This window comes from Biomphalaria glabrata, chromosome 14, assembly GCF_947242115.1.
Source record: "Biomphalaria glabrata chromosome 14, xgBioGlab47.1, whole genome shotgun sequence".
In the NCBI taxonomy this organism is placed as follows: Eukaryota; Metazoa; Mollusca; class Gastropoda; family Planorbidae; genus Biomphalaria; species Biomphalaria glabrata.
The window spans coordinates 10,007,098-10,026,249 of NC_074724.1; the positions used below are offsets into that span (position 1 = coordinate 10,007,098).

Below are 19,152 nucleotides of genomic sequence, written 5' to 3' on the forward strand. Positions count from 1 at the left end.
AATTAAAGATAAAAGTGCCATAAACGTAACTACCGGTAATACTTGGGAACAACAAGAAGCTTCAACAAAGAACCAGCTCAAAACTAAAACTAAAGAAGCAATAACGTTTAGATAAATAGCACTTAAAATAGTATGATGCATAAAGGAGACAGAACCTATTAATAGGCCTACTGTTACTCAAGCGTTGAACAAATTGGTTAACCTATACATCGATTAAAGTAGAAGTGCTAAGCAAATATTAAACATTAAAAAACGAAAAACTATATTAAATGTTACATTTTGAATGAGGAAATAAACAATAATTATTTCGTGTGATTTTCACATACTTTTACAAATTCTTAATTAAAGTTGATTTTAGGGATTTCCCGCAATTACTGTACATCGCTGAACTCTAGGAAATTGTAGGAAAGTGTACATACTTGTGTTTGTTTTTATGTTTCATTATTTCACAATTTCACTACGTTTACGTTTTACACACAAACTCTTAGATCTCTATTTCACAGTGACAAGAAGGTGGTATGTTCATTTTTATTCTTTAAATCACAATGAAATTTGTAAACGAGGAAATTTGTAGATTATTTTAACAGTACGCTATGACGCCATTTTGTTCCGTTGGAAAAAAAAAATTGTATGCATTAAGCACTTACCGTGTTCTTTTAATTTTCTGCTTATTTATACTATTATGTCTTCTAAACATACTCATTAAAAATCAAAAACGAAAAAAAATGTGAACTATATTTAATTTCTTTCGTCAGAAAATGCTTAAATGAAATCAATCACTTCACTCCACGGATACTCATTCTTTCATGTCAGTTAAAGCAATTTGGTGCTCATGAAATTTTAGTTACTTTCTATACAATACTTATGTATCAGAAGAATAGTTAAGAGAACTGTGATCTTGTTGAAAGCCTTGGTTTTATCAGTAAGGTCAGCGTATAGGTCGACGTTCAGCTCGTCATATTAATTGTTGCAAATTTAATATAATATCATTGGCTCACAGAGAGCATCTAGTTCACTTTATAGTTGGTCAGTTGATCAGGACTCATACAAAGATCTTTCCAGCTACTGACAACATTGTGACGCCTCAATAGTTGGAGATGTCTGACTTACCACGCTTTTTGCATATGGATACAATAACGACATCTCGAAAGTAAGGCGGAACGATGCATTTTTACCAGGTCTAACAGGTCTGTTCGTCTTTGTAAAAAGCAACGCCTACAATTTTCTAAATTTCTTCCACTTCCGAAGGCCATAATGGCCAAGTTTTTTCGTCATTTGTTTTGCTATTTTTTTTTTATTATTAATTAAAACTTCCTCAAATGACGTTGAGTTATTTTTGCTCCTGTCTCACAGTTTTCTGAGGGATATTTGTCACGATCAGGAATTCTCCAGCTACAGTTTTTTTGTCACTAAAAACAAGCTAATTAACTCTATCCAGCGATTTAGTATATCCGCCAGTTTATAGAGTGGAACCATCGGAAGATCGGGAACTATTCTAATCTTGTAAGTTGAAGCATCGACACTTAGACTCGTAGACGAAGCAGGTTAACGAATAGTTCAATCCACCATTTATTGTTTAGTTCCCATAACTTTGCAGAGTGTCAAACGAAACTTAACACAAGGATCTGGTTGCAGTGTCATTAGGATTAGCAGTTGAAACTTCGTTTTAGCAATTATTTGTTAACCGGACCGTATCCCCCACACTCCCCTTCTGACGCCACTGCATATATATATATATATGTTGCCAGCAAAAAGCAAAATTATTCCATTAAATGCCGTTTTTTTTGGACAAAGTGCGAACAGATTTTAGCTTTTCTACTTTGCTATACATTTTATTTAAGCAATTTATTAAATTTTCAAATTTCAAAATTGTAGATAAATAGTCACTTATAAGAAATAAATAACAGGCAACCTTAACATATAAAACATATTTAATATGTCATTATTATTTTTTTTCATGAAAAATAATAAAGAAAAAATAATATATTGAAAAAGTAATAAATTTGGGACGGTGAGAACCGGGAAAGTTATGGGAATTATATTTTATGCACACTTTTCATCAATATTGAGAATGCGGTAGAAGTTAAAAGGCAAGTGGGGAAGTGGGTTTAATTTTTTTTTTATCTGTATGGTTTAATTAATTAAAGTATTTAACTTGCATGTGTATACTAATGAACATTTTTATTGAACTATGTAATTCTTATATAGATACTTACGACTGTATTTTGAGGAGGGGGCTTAGTATTGTTTTTACAATCATATGAAATACAGCTATCCCTTCGTCTGTTGAACCGTTGAACATGATCTGTCGACCGTTTTTCTCCATTCCTCTCTGTCGCTTGTCTTGGATATAATCTCTTTTAAAGACAGGTCCTTCTACATCTACATTATATATATATATATATATATATATATATATATATATATATATATATATATATATTTGAATGTTTGAGTACCTTATCTATATATATTGTAGTAACTCCAGTGGCGGAGTGAAAGGGTTAATGTGAGTACGGCCTTTTGACACACACGACTCAGACCAGTTACACAGGTCAAGGGCTGTTGAACAAAGGACAGTACTACTAGTGCACGCAAGTATGACCCGTGCTGTGGTCATGTGACCGAAAGCCTTTACGGTCGAGAGACAATGTGTAAAGAAAGGAGAGTTGAGTCCATGACAGCAAGGCAATAAGTACGAAGCGATACTGTGAGTCCTCGATTATTTAGCTGTACGAGACCAACAGTAGAAAGAGAGACTTGTAATGTTAAGTTAGGCAGTTCTCATGTGTAGCAAAGCATTTAAGGTTAGTGTAGCCAATTGCGTTTATTGGCTGCTTTCGTTGTAATTGTAATTAAACCGCCACATTTTTATTGAAGCTCTTGTTGTCAAGTTATTGTGTTAAATGTGCTCATGTGTTTAGCAGAGTTTGCAGAAGGCCTTATTGAGAAGATCGTATTAATATATATATTAATATATATATTGTCAGGCGAGAGTAAATATGTTACTTTGATATTTTGGTATGATAGTTATATCCCCATTGTTTATTATACTCCCATGTTATGAATGTGAATAGTCTTGCAAGTGTTATGAACTGAATGATTTAGTCTTCATTGATTGTGCGAGAGAGTGTGTTAGTGAGGTCTTGTTCCCGGTCCAGAAAAGTTGGACAGTTGCTACCTGGTCTAGTGTTTATGTAATTATATATTTCATAAAATTGATGGACTAGTGATTGTGAATTAATAATATTTGAGAGTCGATGTCATTGTGTGATTTATTGAATATTGAAGATATTCATTGTTATTATCAGGAGTTGAAGTTTATATAGTAATTCTAATTGAGTGGATATCTGGAGTTTTAGGGTATCAAGTAATAATTGTTCGTAATAGTAATAATCAAGCAAACCCCTATGGAGCCAAGTCAAGTAACAGCAAGATATGAACCCTTTTATTGTTGACATGATTAGGATTTAGTTATTAGTTTCGGGAATAGAGGGAAAGTTTTACTTAGCGACACTATCAACAAGACGCTCTTTGAATATACATACGGCTAGTAACGAAGGACATTAGATGGTTCCCTTCTTACGTATTTAACGTGTTTATAGTTTCAAAATACTATCGACTACCTATCTTGATTGTTTTGGCATTTTGCCGGTGTTTGAAGGTTACCTCCTGTTTATTTAGTTGTTTGTATTTGACACGGCGGAAGAGCCACAATAATATATATCTCTCTCTATATATATATAATTCTCTTCATGCCTCAACAGTTTGGACACCAAAGGCATGTGAAGGTAAGATCACTCTTTTATTTCTAAAAGTCGGACTAGAGTTACCCCACTTAGCTTTAGCGTAGAAAAAAAAAGAGGGGAAAGAACAAGTAGTATTCACCTGTCACTAAAAAGCAGGGCCAAACTTAACCGTTGTGACCAAGAAGTTATGGAAAAATCACTTTTTTATTTCTGCAAATCGGACTAGAGTTACCCCACGTACAAAAAGATGGGGGGAGGGGGAACAAGTTATCTACTATGTATTTACCCGTCACTAAATAGCAGGGTCGGACTTACCCACTCTGGTGCCCTATGCGAAACTGATTTGGCGGGGCTAAATTTGTGTAGGGATAAAGATAATAACTGAAAATTTAGAGTTTGTATTAGAAAATAAATTCTTTTTGCATTTTATTCATTTTTTACTATATACAGAACTATTTTACGAGCCTTGCTTGTAGCTGAAAGCATACAGTATATCATACAAATTCTTTTTCCTACCTAGATAATGCTCAATAGAAAGAATTACCAAGTGTTTCAAACTATCTACGAGAATTGTTGACCTCAAGTAATTCTTCATTAGTTTGAGGCGCGAAAAGCTTTTTTTCACCAGATTCCACAATTACGGGTGTTACATAATGCTGTTTTTATCGCGCGTAGAATTGGCGTTTTCCATTTGGAATAACAGCCCAAACTGACAATTTTTATTCTATATATTTTAGGAGATTTGTATGAATTTTCCAAAATATTTTAATAATTTCCGTAGTTCTATCATATTTTACAATTTCAGGAGATTTTCAGGAGCTTCTGGTAAATCAGGAGGTTACATGAAATCTGTTATAAATTATAAAATGGTTTAATTCAATAATTTATACCTACAATTAGCGAGGGTCCAATAAAAGTGCGGGGCTAACTGCGGTCGCATAGTTTACAGTGGCCTAAGGCCGGCCCTGCAAAATAGCGGCGTATCCTACGCCGTGGGTCGACTAGTTCTTTATATTGTCTTCACATTGCTTGTGTCTCTGCTTCTTTTATTTTTTTCTGATACTGTTCCCTGAAGGAAGGTCTGATGACATTGTGATATGGACATAAAGTTTAACTTTGCATTTTTTTTTTTTTTGCAGTGGGTATCAGCTATTGATGCTGTGATCCTGTTTCTAAATTTGACAATTAGGATTCGGTCTCTGATGACATTGTGATATGGATATAAAGTTTAATTTAGCATTTTTTCTTTTTTCAGTGGGTAGCAGCTTATTATGCTGTGATCCTGTTTCTAAATTTGGCAATTAGGATTCGGTCTCTGATGACATTGTGATATGGATATAAAGTTTAATTTTGCAGTTTTTCTTTTTTCAGTGGGTAGCAGCTATGGATGCTGTGATCCTGTTTCTAAATTCGACAATTAGGATTCGGTTTTTGCATGTGATATCTAGGATTCTTCTATACCATCTCAATCCATTGCTAAGATTCTCCTCTCTAGTATGTTCTGTTGTGCTGCGGCATCATCTTAAACTTTTATATTCCGCTGACATGATTTTGTCAGCTATTAGTTTCACCGAGATTAAAACCCAGGATCCAAGGATCGGAAGCCAATCGCTTAACCACTTAGCCACAGCGCATTCTCCTTTATTATTCGGTACGTTTTTTGTTTGAATGTAGTGTCTGATCATTTCCTTCTCAATTTCCTGCAAGTGTTCACTATACACTTCTTCGCTTCTTTTATATCCTTTTTAATCCTCAAGTTGACACTTTTGTATTCGTGGGAATATTTGGGTCGAACTTTTTCCCATTAAGCTATTGTTGCTTGTCACAGAGATGGAGTATATCCTGTGTTAGTCAGGCTTTTTTTTTTAAGTGGGCGGGGCTTCCCTGATATTGCCAGGGCTGGAACTGTGACTTCTATATTTAGTTTGTTGACTGATTAGTCAATATCCTGGTCATTGGAGTTCAAGAAGTTTAGAGCTGCAAATTGTTCTTCTACTTAAGCTCTGAAAATAGCAGATAATTTGGGGTCCTTATCTTATTAAGATCAAATCTTATCTTGGTAGGCTTTTGTTTTGTTCCTTATTAGATGTTCCTTAAAGCTCATCAAAAAAGGTCAGCTCAATTCCTATGATAGCTCCAGGAAAACTTTTGTTTTGACCGTATGAATGCTTGACTTAAAGCGCTGCTGCACCGTGATATAGTCGATCTGGTTGTGATGTTCTCCGTTGGGGCTGTGCAATGTTATTATTCACGACTTTTTGTGGAAAAATCAATGTGTTAACTGAAAAGAGTTGTATTTTGCAAAGTCAAGTAGTTGCAGACCTCTGTCGTTAATTGAGGTGTGACGGCATGTCCCGCATTTGTTTTTATAGGTTTGTTGTGAGTCGCTTCCTACATTGGCATTTCAGTGCCTTTGTACCACAAGGTTGTCTTATTTTTCTGGACTTTATTGACCACTTCCTGCAATAACTTATATAATTTTTCTATTGCCTCATCGTTGTAAGTTGATGTAGTAGCACAATCTTGTCTAAAGGTGATTTTGAAGCGTAATGCCATTAACTGTATGGAGATAGTCGACTTGATATTGGGTAACACTTCGCAACACAGTTGATAATAGTTGCTGTGCACAAGAGACCCGACTTCTTCTCCTCCGTGAAAATCCTATTAAAGTTAATGTCCATCTACGGTTTTTGTTTCGCCTATGTTTTTTTCAGCGCCTTTCCAGTTATTTTTAAACGGAGACTGTTTAACTGGTTTATGAGCTCTTCAACTTTTGATTCCTCTTTTAATTATTTCACATTCCTGGTTCCAGTAGTAATTTTATTTCTGGCATATATTCTGTTTTCATCTGGACCAGAAATACACTTTTCACCACCGCCTTAGTCTGTGATGACTAGCGCTGGGCTTACCCGGTTGACGGCCTTGGCGATACGGGTTTATGATGATTTCATGTGGTGTAAAGAGGAATACATACCTGCATGGCGGCGCCCATCCCTCTCTATACCTTACTACAGCCAAGTACCGCCTTGATCCTAAACAAGTTACCTTGACAGTCCATCCTCAGGCCTAGTCAATAATGCATTTCATCCAGTAGTTCTATGTCAACACCACCCTCTTACATGGTTTGGATTAATAGATTGAGCATCAGTATTAAACTTATCAAAATATGTAAAGAAAACATGTTAATTATAATACATTTGCTGAAATATGTTATGTTAGTTGTTTTTTTTTTTATAGAATTGGGCACATTGACAATTTATTTGCTGGGTTGATTGATTATACAAAAAGTAAAAGTCTATGGGGCAGATGATGTGAAGGTCATCTGTTTCTTTGGCCTACGGTTAACGAGGGTGCCATGTGGCCAGGACAACGACCAACCGCCTTAAGATTTCCCCTACTAATGTCGAGTGCCCATTAAAGCTGGATTTACTCAGAGGCGCCTTAAAGATCCAGAAATTAAAAAGCCCAGACTTCACCAGGATTCGAACCCGCACCCACGGTTTGGAAGCCAAGCGCTTTACCGTTCAGCCCCAGTGCCTCTATTGATTATACAAGTATATTGACAACCTGCGGTGCACCGCCATACATCTAGTAATAGGACATTGAAAACTAGAGCACTCTCGAATCTTAATTATTATTTTATAATTCTTAGGTACATAATCTAAAGAGATCTAGGTAATCAATCTATTTAATCAGTTTCGAGCCTTTTGTTTTGATTTGCACTTAATCAAAGCATACTTTCTAAAATGTTGAAGACATTTCATTTCTAAAACAGTGTATAATTTATAATCAATAAGAAAGTACTTTTATTTTTCAAGCTTAAAGAGAAAGAAGCAGGCGCTCGAGAGACATAGAGAGAGAATCAACGCGATAGAGAGAATAAATGAACAAAAGAAAGAGAGGGGGCAATGTTGCGAGAGCGAGAGGTAGATAGCAGGATACAGAGAGCGTTTAAACTAAGTGACAGGGACAGACATAGAGAGGGAGAGATAAAAAAAGAACGAAGAAAGAATAGGTATATATATTTATACATGAATTATAGGCCTACACTAGTGCAATTAACTGAAAGTTAATAAAAAACCAAAGTAAGATTCTTTGAACATTCTCATTAATGAACGCAATTCACTCTGTACTATAAAATATAACATTGACTGTTTCGCTTGCAATTATTAAAAATATTATCGGGAATTTCAACCTACTGTAATTTTTGTAATATCGGGACTTCTACGTATTACCCAAAAAGCTATGTATAGATTACTGGACAGGACATGGAGATCTTTTAACACACCAACAAAAAATGTTGTGTACAACTTGAAAACAGCTAAAACAAGGCGTAGTAGTTATAAAAAGTAAAGTTTTGTGTAGGGGGTTTTTCAACCCTAACTTATGTAACATATAATTTAATGTTTAGATCTAGATCTAGTAATAGGACTTTGAAAACTAGAGCACTCTCGAATCATAATTATTATTTTGTATTTTTTTAGGTACATAATCTAAAGAGATCTAGGTAATCAATCTATTTAAATGTACATAAGATGATTAAAATCAACAGACTTCAATTATTTCGATCTAGGATTTTCGAAACATTATGGAAGCCAAGAGGAAATCTCTATATTTTAATCATATTTTTGCTTGAATATACAGTTGTGTGATCAATATCCCATTCTAATTAAAATCCGAGAAAATGGTATCGCATTATGTCTAAGCTTTGAAAACTAAAGATTATTACTTTTTTAAATGTAAAAAGATTGATTTTCCTAGATTCGTAACGAAAAAGCTTGAAAAAGAGTTACGAACATAACAATCTATATATGTAGGTCTGATAATTGATCAATAGTAGATAAGAATTTGATTCCGTTTTCCAGTCTAGATATAATATATAGGTCTGTGATATTACAATAGTTGCGCAAATTTCATAAAATATTTCCCCCCACTGACCTATGTCTATGGGTACAAGTTTAAAATTGTATATAATAGTTTAATTATAAAGTAGTACATATGCAGGCTAACACAAATATAATCCATTTGTCCAGACTCTAGAAGCACATCAAATAATCCACAATGAAGAATGACTAAATGCTAGTGTCTGCCTTAAATAGTTTCACATTTCTATACATTTGTATATTGATTGATATTTGTATATTGATTGATATTTGTATATTAATTGATATTTGTATATTGATTGATATTTGTATATTGATTGATATTTGTATATTGATTGATATTTGTATATTGATTGATATTTGTATATTGATCTTTCTGAAACGTTTTCAACACTGATAAAACATTCAATCACCTTCCCAAGATTCCATGTTTTACCCTATATCTAGTTTATGCTAATTAATTATCGTCTAGAAAAATATGCCTATCTTATCTCCACACCTGCTCAAAGTGACCTAATCATACAGACTACTAATGGTCAGTCATTATTGTGTTTGCGGTCAAGCGTGACACCTTACTCAGACTTGTAACTAGCCCGCTCTTTCTGTCCTAGCTTGCACACTGATGTATGTCCATTAGTTTTTTAACAGTAGGAGCTAGTGTCATTCGTATGCCTTGCTTTTCTTGGAGCTAAAGTCATTCGTAGGCCTTGCCTTTTTGGAGCTAGTGTCATTCGTAGGCCTTACTTTTTTGGAGCTAGTGTCATTCGTAGGCCTTGCTTTTTTTTCTCTCTCACGCTTTTCTTCTGCCAGCACTGTTCTCTTGTCGTCTGCAATCTGTGCGCCAGTTTTCACTACGCAATGACATGATTCTCTATCGTATGTGTCCGTCTCCCAAGTGGCAAGGTTAACATATTCTTATGACACTTGGAAAGGTATCGGTATCTAATTTTCTTTAAAGATGTTTTAATAATAATAATAATAATTTTATTTATAAAGCGCTGTTAACAAACAAAATGTAGGCTCAAGGAACTATAATAACATTACAAATACAAACACGATAATAGAAATGAAAGACTAATCTAAAAAAAGTTTTAAATAAGTAGGTCTTAATGTTCTTCTTAAAATTTGTATAGCATGTTGTCTGTCTGAGATCAATGGGGAGTGAGTTCCAAACCTTTGGTCCGTGCACTGAAAAAGACCGCAGACCGTAGCTTTTGAGGGAGAAACGTGGCACCACTAAAAGCGTTGAGTCCATTGAGCGCAGGGCTCTCTGGGGGACATATGGAGTAATCAGTTCTCTAAGGTACAAGGGCATCTCATTGTTATATATACACTGATGACAAAGTTTTTAAAAATAAATTTCTGTCTTTATAGAAATCCAAATTAAATAGGCAATTTAAATGGAAACATATCAACATAACATTAATGCTGACCGAGTTAAATGTAAATATGAATTATTAATAAACTAGCATTCATCTAAAAACACAGAAAACAATCACTGATTTCAGTCTTTCCGACTTACAATATTCGAAATCACTTTATATTTATTGTAAATTTTTTGTTTCCAAAATGATTATATATAGCGACAATTTTGCAGATACCCTGTTTCATTGACCGAACAGTATTACCGACAGTATTGTTAAGAATGTTTTCCATAGTAAGTATATTTCTCATTAATATTCGGACTCGAAGACAAGTCTTATTGTTATTTTCATTATTGTTTTTATTATTATTATTATTATGTTAGAAATGAATGAGTATTCATTTTCTAGCGCTGCCAGTGTCGAGTTACTATTATTATTATTACTATTATTATTATCATAATTATTATATATCATGCAAACATTATTTGTAAAAAAAAAATGATTTATTCTTTTACTTAAAAAAATATTAAACCACAGCTTTCCTAAAAATTGTTTTGGTGAAATATTTTTAACGTAGCAATTATTTCTTTACACATGTAAGCTCTATTGAAAATATTTTTAATGACTTTTTAAAAGAGATTGTCATTTTCTTTTAAATTTAATATATACTAGCTGGATAAGACCCGCGATCTGAGGCCCTAAGTTTGGGTATTACTGATTTAGTGGATTGGATTTAGATCTATGTCAAACATGGCGAATGATTCCTTAACATTTCTTTTTATTTTGACACGAAAATGACAAGAAAGTGTAAAAATGAGTGTTTTGTTGTCACAGAGACATAGAAATGATTCTACACGAAGAGCTGTTCATTAATTGTTATTATTAGTATTATTAATGTCTACAGTATTTTATGTATATCTCTGTGAGAACAGAACAATGTATTTATCTAATTTATTAAAAGGTTTCATTCTTTAATAGAAATAAATTTAGTTTCCAATTATTCTTAGTGCCTTCCGGTTGAAGGAGGGACATTTAACACAAACTACGGTCTCCGCCATCATCAAAGAGAAATTTATTCCCAGTGTTATTAAAATTGGTCAAAAGTTTTTATTTCTATGCGGGACATACATATATACATATATACATATATACACATACATACATACATACATTATAGTACATACATACATACATACATATATTCATGCATACATACATACATGCATACATACATCCACACATACATACATACATACATGCATTCATACATATATACATACATACATACATACATACATACATACATACATACATACATACATACATACATACATATATACATACATACATACATACATACATACATACATACATACATACATACATACATACATACATAAATATATACATACATACATACATACATACATACATACATACATACATACATACATACATAAATACATAAATACATACTCCTTACATTCTAATTTATATATTAGATAAACGAAAATAATATAACTATTATTTTTTATTTTCTAAGTAATTTTCTTTCATTTTTATTACTAACAGCACATTGTAAACTTTGGTTGTTTATACGTGTTGCTCTTCGTATCAAGTGGAGGTTTGTATTTAGTTTCTTAAAAAAAATTGTTTGAATTTCATATACTCGTGTTGGACTACGGTTGACAGACTTCTTTGGCCAATCTGTTTTAGCCTTCCTGCCTGTCTATATTGCCACACACAAATAGACACGGTAAATTCAAAAGAAACAAATCTTTCCCAAACACTTTTTGGCCCTTATATATTTATAGCATAATTCTGTTGGAATCCTCTAATAGAAATCTCTCATTCCCAACCCCAAACTTTTAGGCCGCCTCGCCTAGTTAAATTCATATGTCGGCCCAGCTCTCAACAAGTAATGTTAACTTTCACACAACTCTAAAGACCTTACACTCCTACCCCTTACAATCTGAAAGGGATAGAACTTTGTGGGTGTGGGGTGTTCTCAATCTAGAGTTATTCCGCACCACTCTAGTCAGATGTCTGAACAGCATTATTTCTTAAAGGTCAATTCTAACAAACTAAAAATGTATAGACATTGACGTATACTTTTATTTCCGGTCGGAGCCGGACTTAGGCTCTGATGTAACCCTAGTGCAAATCCTGCATAGTGCTTCCATTTTCTTAAATCCGGCCCAATAATAATAGCGTTAAAAATCAGAATTTTTGTTATATTTTTGATTTGACAACAATTAGCATATTAGAAGTTAACAAGTCAACATTTTCATTAATGCATTTTGAGTTAGGCAAATCATAGCCTGGATAACTTCGTCCTTAAAAAAAAAACTGGTTAAGACGATCACTTATTTGTTTATCAATATTTTACCTAAAGCGTCCTAAGTGACTGCTAAAGTATTTATGTTTAAATCTTCAGAGCGAACATGTTGCTTGTTAATCAATATGTTACCCATGCTATTTATCTTTTAATTTTTATGTCCGTAACAATTTTTTTTGTTAATTCACAGAGTCAGCTGGCTCGGATGGAATACAGATTTTTCACGAGGGAGACGACATACCGATCAAAGCATTGATTCAACATACAGTAGATGAGGAACTGAAAATAGCTTGGTATAAAGGAGTTGAAATATTGTCAATTTGTTCTCTATCATATGGGTGTTCTGAATACTCTACAGAAACTGAAACATCTCTAAGTGAATTGGCCGATGAAAAATATTTCGAGAGCGTGATAACAATCAAACATGCTAGCAAAAAGCAATGTGATCTCTGGACACTGAAATATCTTGGACTTGCCAGAGTAGAGAAGCCTGGGGAGCTGTATCATTGCCAGATAAGTTATAAGAGTAGGTTTTTTCTTCGCAATATCATAGGACAATACACAATTAGTAAAAACATCTTTTTTTCTATATTGTTTTTAAAACCGTGCTTTTAATATCAGTGGTATGATTGTGTACAGTTGGGACTAGGCTAGCCACCTAACAGTTTGAAATAATCATTTTTAGAATGTTTTTAAAAAAGCAGTTTACAATTATTGAAATGTGCGAGTGTCCGAAATTCGAATTGGGGTATGTGGGCCATAGCACCTAAAACCGGTCCTTCTGCAGTTGCGGACGAATCTTAGTAGTACTTCCCTACAAGTTATGCCACTTAACTTTTAATCTTATTCGTTGGATCACTTGATCACAGTAACACGTGTCTAGTCCAGCGGGTAAGGGCTTATTCATACACCATTTTATCCATTTGAAAAATATTGGCATTACTGTTTGTACTATTTATCTTGTTAAAGTAATTAGTAAAAAAAAAGAAATAGATAGATAAATATATGGATAGATGGATGGATAAATGGATGGATTGTTGGATGGATGGATAAAAGGACGGATGGATTGATGGATGGACAGATAGATCGATCGATATATAGATATAGATACATACATAGCACATAGATACATAGATAGGTTGATTAATTGACTAATTAATTGATTGGTTGATAAAAATATTATTACAATACAATATATCTATTCGAGTCACAAATTCATGGAACCTGGGTGAAACATTGACATGGATCTTAATTAACAAAATGCTCTAAAGATTTTCCTAGAAACTTAATTGTTAATGTGTATCGTTGGCCACTATGTGAAAACTCTAGTTTTACCGTTGTAATGTTTCTAAGTTAAAATGTCTAGATGTAAATGTAAATGTCTGTCATTGAAATGTTATAGATCAGTGATGCCCACCCTTATTCGACCTGCGGGCCATTTTAATTTCCGACACTCGTGTCGCGGGCCACATGACCGAAAATGTACAAAAAAGATATGAAATTGGCCTGAAATAATTTTATTAGAAACTTATAGATTTAGTACCTACATTAATTAATGGGATATTGGAAGTTATCTTTTTTTTATGCGTCGCAAAATCGCTTCATTCCTCTATTTAAATTGAGAAACATTGTAGATAACTTTACCAATGATTAATTTTTTTATCTTTTTTTTTTTTTTTTTGGTAAATATTCCATCGATCCTGCAATTTCTAGGCCTAGTTTAACAATATTTTTAGTCGCTGTTCAAACCAAGAATGACATCATATTTTTAAAAATAATGCTGCTTATATTATACGTTTGTTTTTTTTAAACGACCTTTTTTTTTCTTTCTAAAACAAATATGTTGGCTTATTTTCATGTTTCACAACCAACAAAAGATACACTCACTAAATTCAGAGTCCTTGTCTAGTTTCTACGGCTACCCCATTTTGTAAACACACAAATATTAAATGTCATGGTACCAATACATTAGTGAAAAAGTCAGGGCCCTAGCTTATTTAAGATACATATTTCAACTTTTTTTTTTTTTTAAAAAAAGAGGGTGGGGAATTTTCTACACTTTTCTTTAATTACGTTTCGGCGGGCCGGATGAAATCGCGTCGTGGGCCGGATCTGGCCAGTGGGCCGTATTTTGGGCATCATTATTATAGAGTGTAGTAGATCTATACAATCGCTTATTTAGGATTCTTTCTCTGGAGGTGGGGCGGGGGGCAGGGTAAAAAATATTTGATGTTTTTTTTTTTAAATCTCACATTCATTAGTTATTAAAAAAGAAACACTCGCTTTATAATGTATATAAAAGCATATGTCTTTTTTGTTTAGAATTAATTGTTTGAAGCTAATGTGTTGACGCTTTTCCAAATTCAATTTTTATGGTTTGTTCTAGATACATCGAAAGCTGACATTGAAAGAAATTGCAAAGATCCACTTACTACATTGACAAATGACAATGGTTACACTTCAGACGAAGTAATATTTATGGCAGTGCTTGTGTGCACTATTTCACCTGTTGTCGTACTATGCAGTATCTTATGTGTTAAACAAATGTTACCACGTAAGACTTTTTTTTGTTTAAGTTATTTTATAAAATACAGACTTAAAAAAAAGATGATTACGCATTGACCCAGCCAGCTGGGAGACAAAGGCAAATGACAGAGCATCATGGCGTCGCGCTGTGAAAACTTGCGCAAAGGTTGCTGAGGAACAACGCTTGAGGAAGAAAAACGCCAGAGAAGAAAAACAAGGCCAATGACACTAGCTCCAGCTGGAATAACCTGCCTAGTGTGCGGCCGAACATTCCGGGCTCACATAGGTCTCACCAGCCCCATGAGGAGGCATAAAACCCCAGTGGAAATTCCTAAGCTCCCTTATTGACAAAGTGATCATCATTGAATCACGATGGACGAACTATATATATATATGTGTGTATGTGTGTGTGTTTGTATGTATGTATGTAATGAATCTTAATTACAATCTGACCATTCATTCTTTCGGAAGACGCTTATTGTACTCTAGAATAGGTTTTTAGTGAAGTTAGTGGACAGACTGTAGACACCTCGTCCCTTCCAAGCCAGGGGTTCTTGGGAAGCATTGTGAGCCCACCCAGGGGGGTTCGGGGCGAAGCCAGGCGGCTAAGCTCTATTTCCCGTATTTAAAACAAAAAAAATGCATATTCTAATTCTGAGCTATCTACAGTGCATTATCCTGCAATTAAAAAAAATTAGTTCCAAAAAACAAATCAGCTACTCAATGGAGCCCAGCGACTGGTATAAATTATGGAATTTGGTGACTGTAGTTCGCTTTAGATTTTATACCGATAAGGAAAGTTTTATCATCAAAACCATACGTTGGGAGGTTTCAAATTAAAAAATCTCAGAATTTTTGTATTCCAACAAACTCAAAACCCCTCAGCTACGCTCATAGAATTTATTGACTGTAGCTTGCTTTAGAAGAATATTTAAGAGGGGGGTTTAAACCTCAAAGCTATCTGCGGCATGGGAGAGTGAAACTCAAAACCATCTGGAGGGGTTTTAAACGTAAGGTCATCCGGATGGGGGCTATTTAAAAAGGGGGGGGGAGGGTAACTTCAAAGCTCCCTGGAGGGGGATTGAAACTCAAGGCACCCTTTGCTAAGCTGTGGCATGTGATGGTTTAATATTAAAATCTTAAATATATATATTAATGAATCTCCTTAACCAGATTTCTGTAAACTGCACCACACGACACAACCAACTTAAAGAACTTGACAACTCATGGTTCCTACTGACGTAATAGTTTAATGTCAAATAAATCACAGCCAACACTGTACAATTGGCAACACGTAACACAAGACTGTACAAATATCTCTCCGTTAACAGCCGTACCGCCGTATCAACTCTTGCACTGGCCTCTTCGTCTCGTCCTGGACTTGTGCTGAGCGTCGTACTGAACCGTGTTGACTGTGCCACCGCCGCTGGCATTCTAGAACCGGACGGAACATCGCTCGACCCTTCTGGTTAATCACATGTCCACATCACTCGCGACGCTCCTGAGCTCTATTGACTCTAAAATATTTTAAGCGTCAAGGCTGACAACTCGTCTAGCGCTGGGCTGGGGTGATTTGCGTTGGTTGACTACACACATACCAATATCTGTGTCACCACCAGGTTTATTACAATATATACATATATATATATATATATATATATATATATAGATAGATAGATAGATAGATAGGTAGATGGATAGATAGTACATACTTTATCTATGTATCTATATATATATAATAGATACTATGTTCTAATTTTAACTATTCTTATACATTTACGTTAATGAAACAATTATGGTAATTGTATCCCAGAGAAACACCACTGAAATTTCGATTCTTTTTTTCTTTTCAGTTCTGCGTAAGCAAAAGACTCATCAATATTTGAAGGATAATCTGAAACAAATCTGCACAAATGGATTTAATGTCAAAGTATTGTTGAAACCCGTTGATAGGAAATTGGGGAACGAGAAAACCGATAGCCAAAATACTTTGATATAATTTATATACAAACATCTTTTACATTTCAGAAAGCAATGTATTAAAGAAATTTAACAAATAATCTTTTGATATAATTTTAAATTCAAAGATTTCAATAAAAAGCCGAAGAAGCCTAAAAATAAACAACTATAACATCGTATAAATGAAGACGTTTTTGTACATGTGTGTGTGTGTGTGCGTTAACATTTAAGACTACAGAAAGAAAACAGTTTGAGGATCACAAATGTAAATAGACTTCTTTGTTTCTTTGGCTGATTAATCATTGAATAAAATTTTCTGATGTAAATTTGCATCCTTAGTATAACTCTTTGGCTTTACAATGTATTGCTATATGTAATTCTAAATTTTAAGACGCCTTTCATAACAAGATATGGAAGGAGAGGGGATGACGAGGCTGTGGAGGAGATCAACCATTTTGGCAAAATTCTCCGGTATGCAGTGTCATGATAATCAAGTGGCCCCGTTACCTACCTTATCCTTCAGGTTGAGGGGGCGATTTAATTTTTGTGCTGAAATCACAGTTAGTAATCAGAATTACAGAATTATCTTATAATGTATTATACTTATTGATATTTAAACCACCGGTATATTACTAATAAGGGTCATTTGTACCATGTTGGACCGAGGGAAAGACGAAAGTCACAATAACCCTCCTCACCTGCTATGATATCTATTCCTTTTATTTTTTAGTGGAGGGGGGGTGAAAAAGACAAGCTGAATCGCATGATTAGACATGCAAAAGCTCCAAATATTTGACAAAAAATCGAAACCTCTGATTCTTTCAAGGAGTTATTCAGGATCACCACTGAAATGTTAGGGGAAGCAGATAACGAACGTTTGACGTCATCTATCCCAGTATTTGAACTCCCTGTTCCTTCAATAGATTCTTCATTGGCAAGATGGAGCAAATAAAAAATGACATGCCATCCCTATCATCACAGCTCGACCACTTTCCAATCTTTCACAGGCGCTTATTAAAAACATCCAGCGTTGACCCGGATGCCTAAAAAACTATCTCCCAGTATGAAATATTTCCTTCTTATCAAAGCTTCTGTGGTGCATTGTGTTAGAGCAAATTCTTTTCCATTTTGAACGGTTCTGTCTCTTGGAAGGATTTCAATCTGTATATAGGCATTGCCGTAGCCCAGAGACAGCAGTGGTCAGTGTTCTAAATGACGTATTCCACCAAGTCGACATTGGCCACATGTCAATACTTTCTATGCTTGAACTGTCCGCAGCCTTTAACGGCCGAGTGGTGGTATTATAATGGCCAGATTCTCTGCCATATTTGTTCTATCAGGAATCGTCCTAAAGCGGCTAGAATACTACCTGACTGAACGCACCCACATTGTAGTTGTTAATAGGAAAGTGTCCAGAAGCATACTCTTGAAGTACAGAGGACTAGTAGGCCTACTAATAATTTTGCTTTGCATGAAAAATATCTTACGATGACTATGCAAAAATAAACGCCACAATTGACACTTACACAGTATCGGCCCTTGCCTACACTTCACTTAATTTCTCAACATTTGACATGCCCTTTTTTTAATAGGATAGACAGTAACGCGTAGACGTCAGGAAAATGCGTCCGTGCATCTAAAACTGAAAAAGAAAACGCTTGGAGATCCATGCTAGGAAATCTCCCCATAACACCTAGCTAATGAAGACACCCTTGTATCCTTTTTTTTTAAATTTGCATATTTTGAAAATCCTATTTAATAGGATGTATAGTGAGCTGCAGACGCCATTGTGCATCTCAGAATGCAAGAAAACGCGTGGCGTCCAATCAAGGGAGCTTACAGTGCTTCTGTAGAAAAGAATTGACACCACCTTAATATATATATATATATATATATATATATATATATATATATATAACTATCTACTTTGAGTTGAACGAGTGCATTATTATATGATTAGCCTAAGGGTAAGAGGAAATTCAATAACATAGTATAATATAGATTTTAAGAATACTTTACTTCAAAATACCATTTCAACTTGACACGGATTAAAAATACTATTATCAATCATAACTATTTTTCCTTTGATAGCAAAAGAGATTTTTTCAGCACTGCAAAGCATTTGCATATACTATTATAAACAATAATACCATGCATAGATAATTTGTCCACTAGGAAGTGTAAAATAGTGTTGATTATCTCTTTCTAAATGTCTATAGCTCTTAAGACACTTAACACTAACATTTGTGAAAAAAAAAGACAAACGTCACTGTGTCGAGCTCCTACGCACTTATCGAAGGGAGGAGACAGTGATTCACGTGGCTACATAGGGT

The 19,152-nt window shown here is 34.4% G+C and overlaps 1 protein-coding gene across 5 annotated transcripts; it reads left to right on the top strand.

Moving 5' to 3' along the window:
* Positions 1 to 363: 363 nt before the first annotated feature.
* Positions 364 to 17,149, top strand: LOC129922936 (uncharacterized). 5 transcript variants are annotated; one of them, XM_056011207.1, is made up of 7 exons: positions 364 to 513; positions 9,766 to 9,935; positions 10,230 to 10,289; positions 11,569 to 11,620; positions 12,525 to 12,860; positions 14,721 to 14,888; positions 16,714 to 17,149. In XM_056011207.1, exons 3-7 carry the CDS (start codon positions 10,278 to 10,280, stop codon positions 16,857 to 16,859), a joined length of 714 nt encoding a protein of 237 aa, XP_055867182.1. In that variant the 5' UTR covers positions 364 to 513; positions 9,766 to 9,935; positions 10,230 to 10,277; the 3' UTR covers positions 16,860 to 17,149. The 5 variants fall into 5 exon arrangements, with proteins under 5 accessions (XP_055867182.1, XP_055867179.1, XP_055867181.1 ...); XM_056011208.1 differs by lacking the exon at positions 364 to 513 and adding an exon at positions 7,836 to 8,098; XM_056011204.1 differs by lacking the exon at positions 9,766 to 9,935 and having other exon boundaries at positions 364 to 516.
* Positions 17,150 to 19,152: the final 2,003 nt, after the last annotated feature.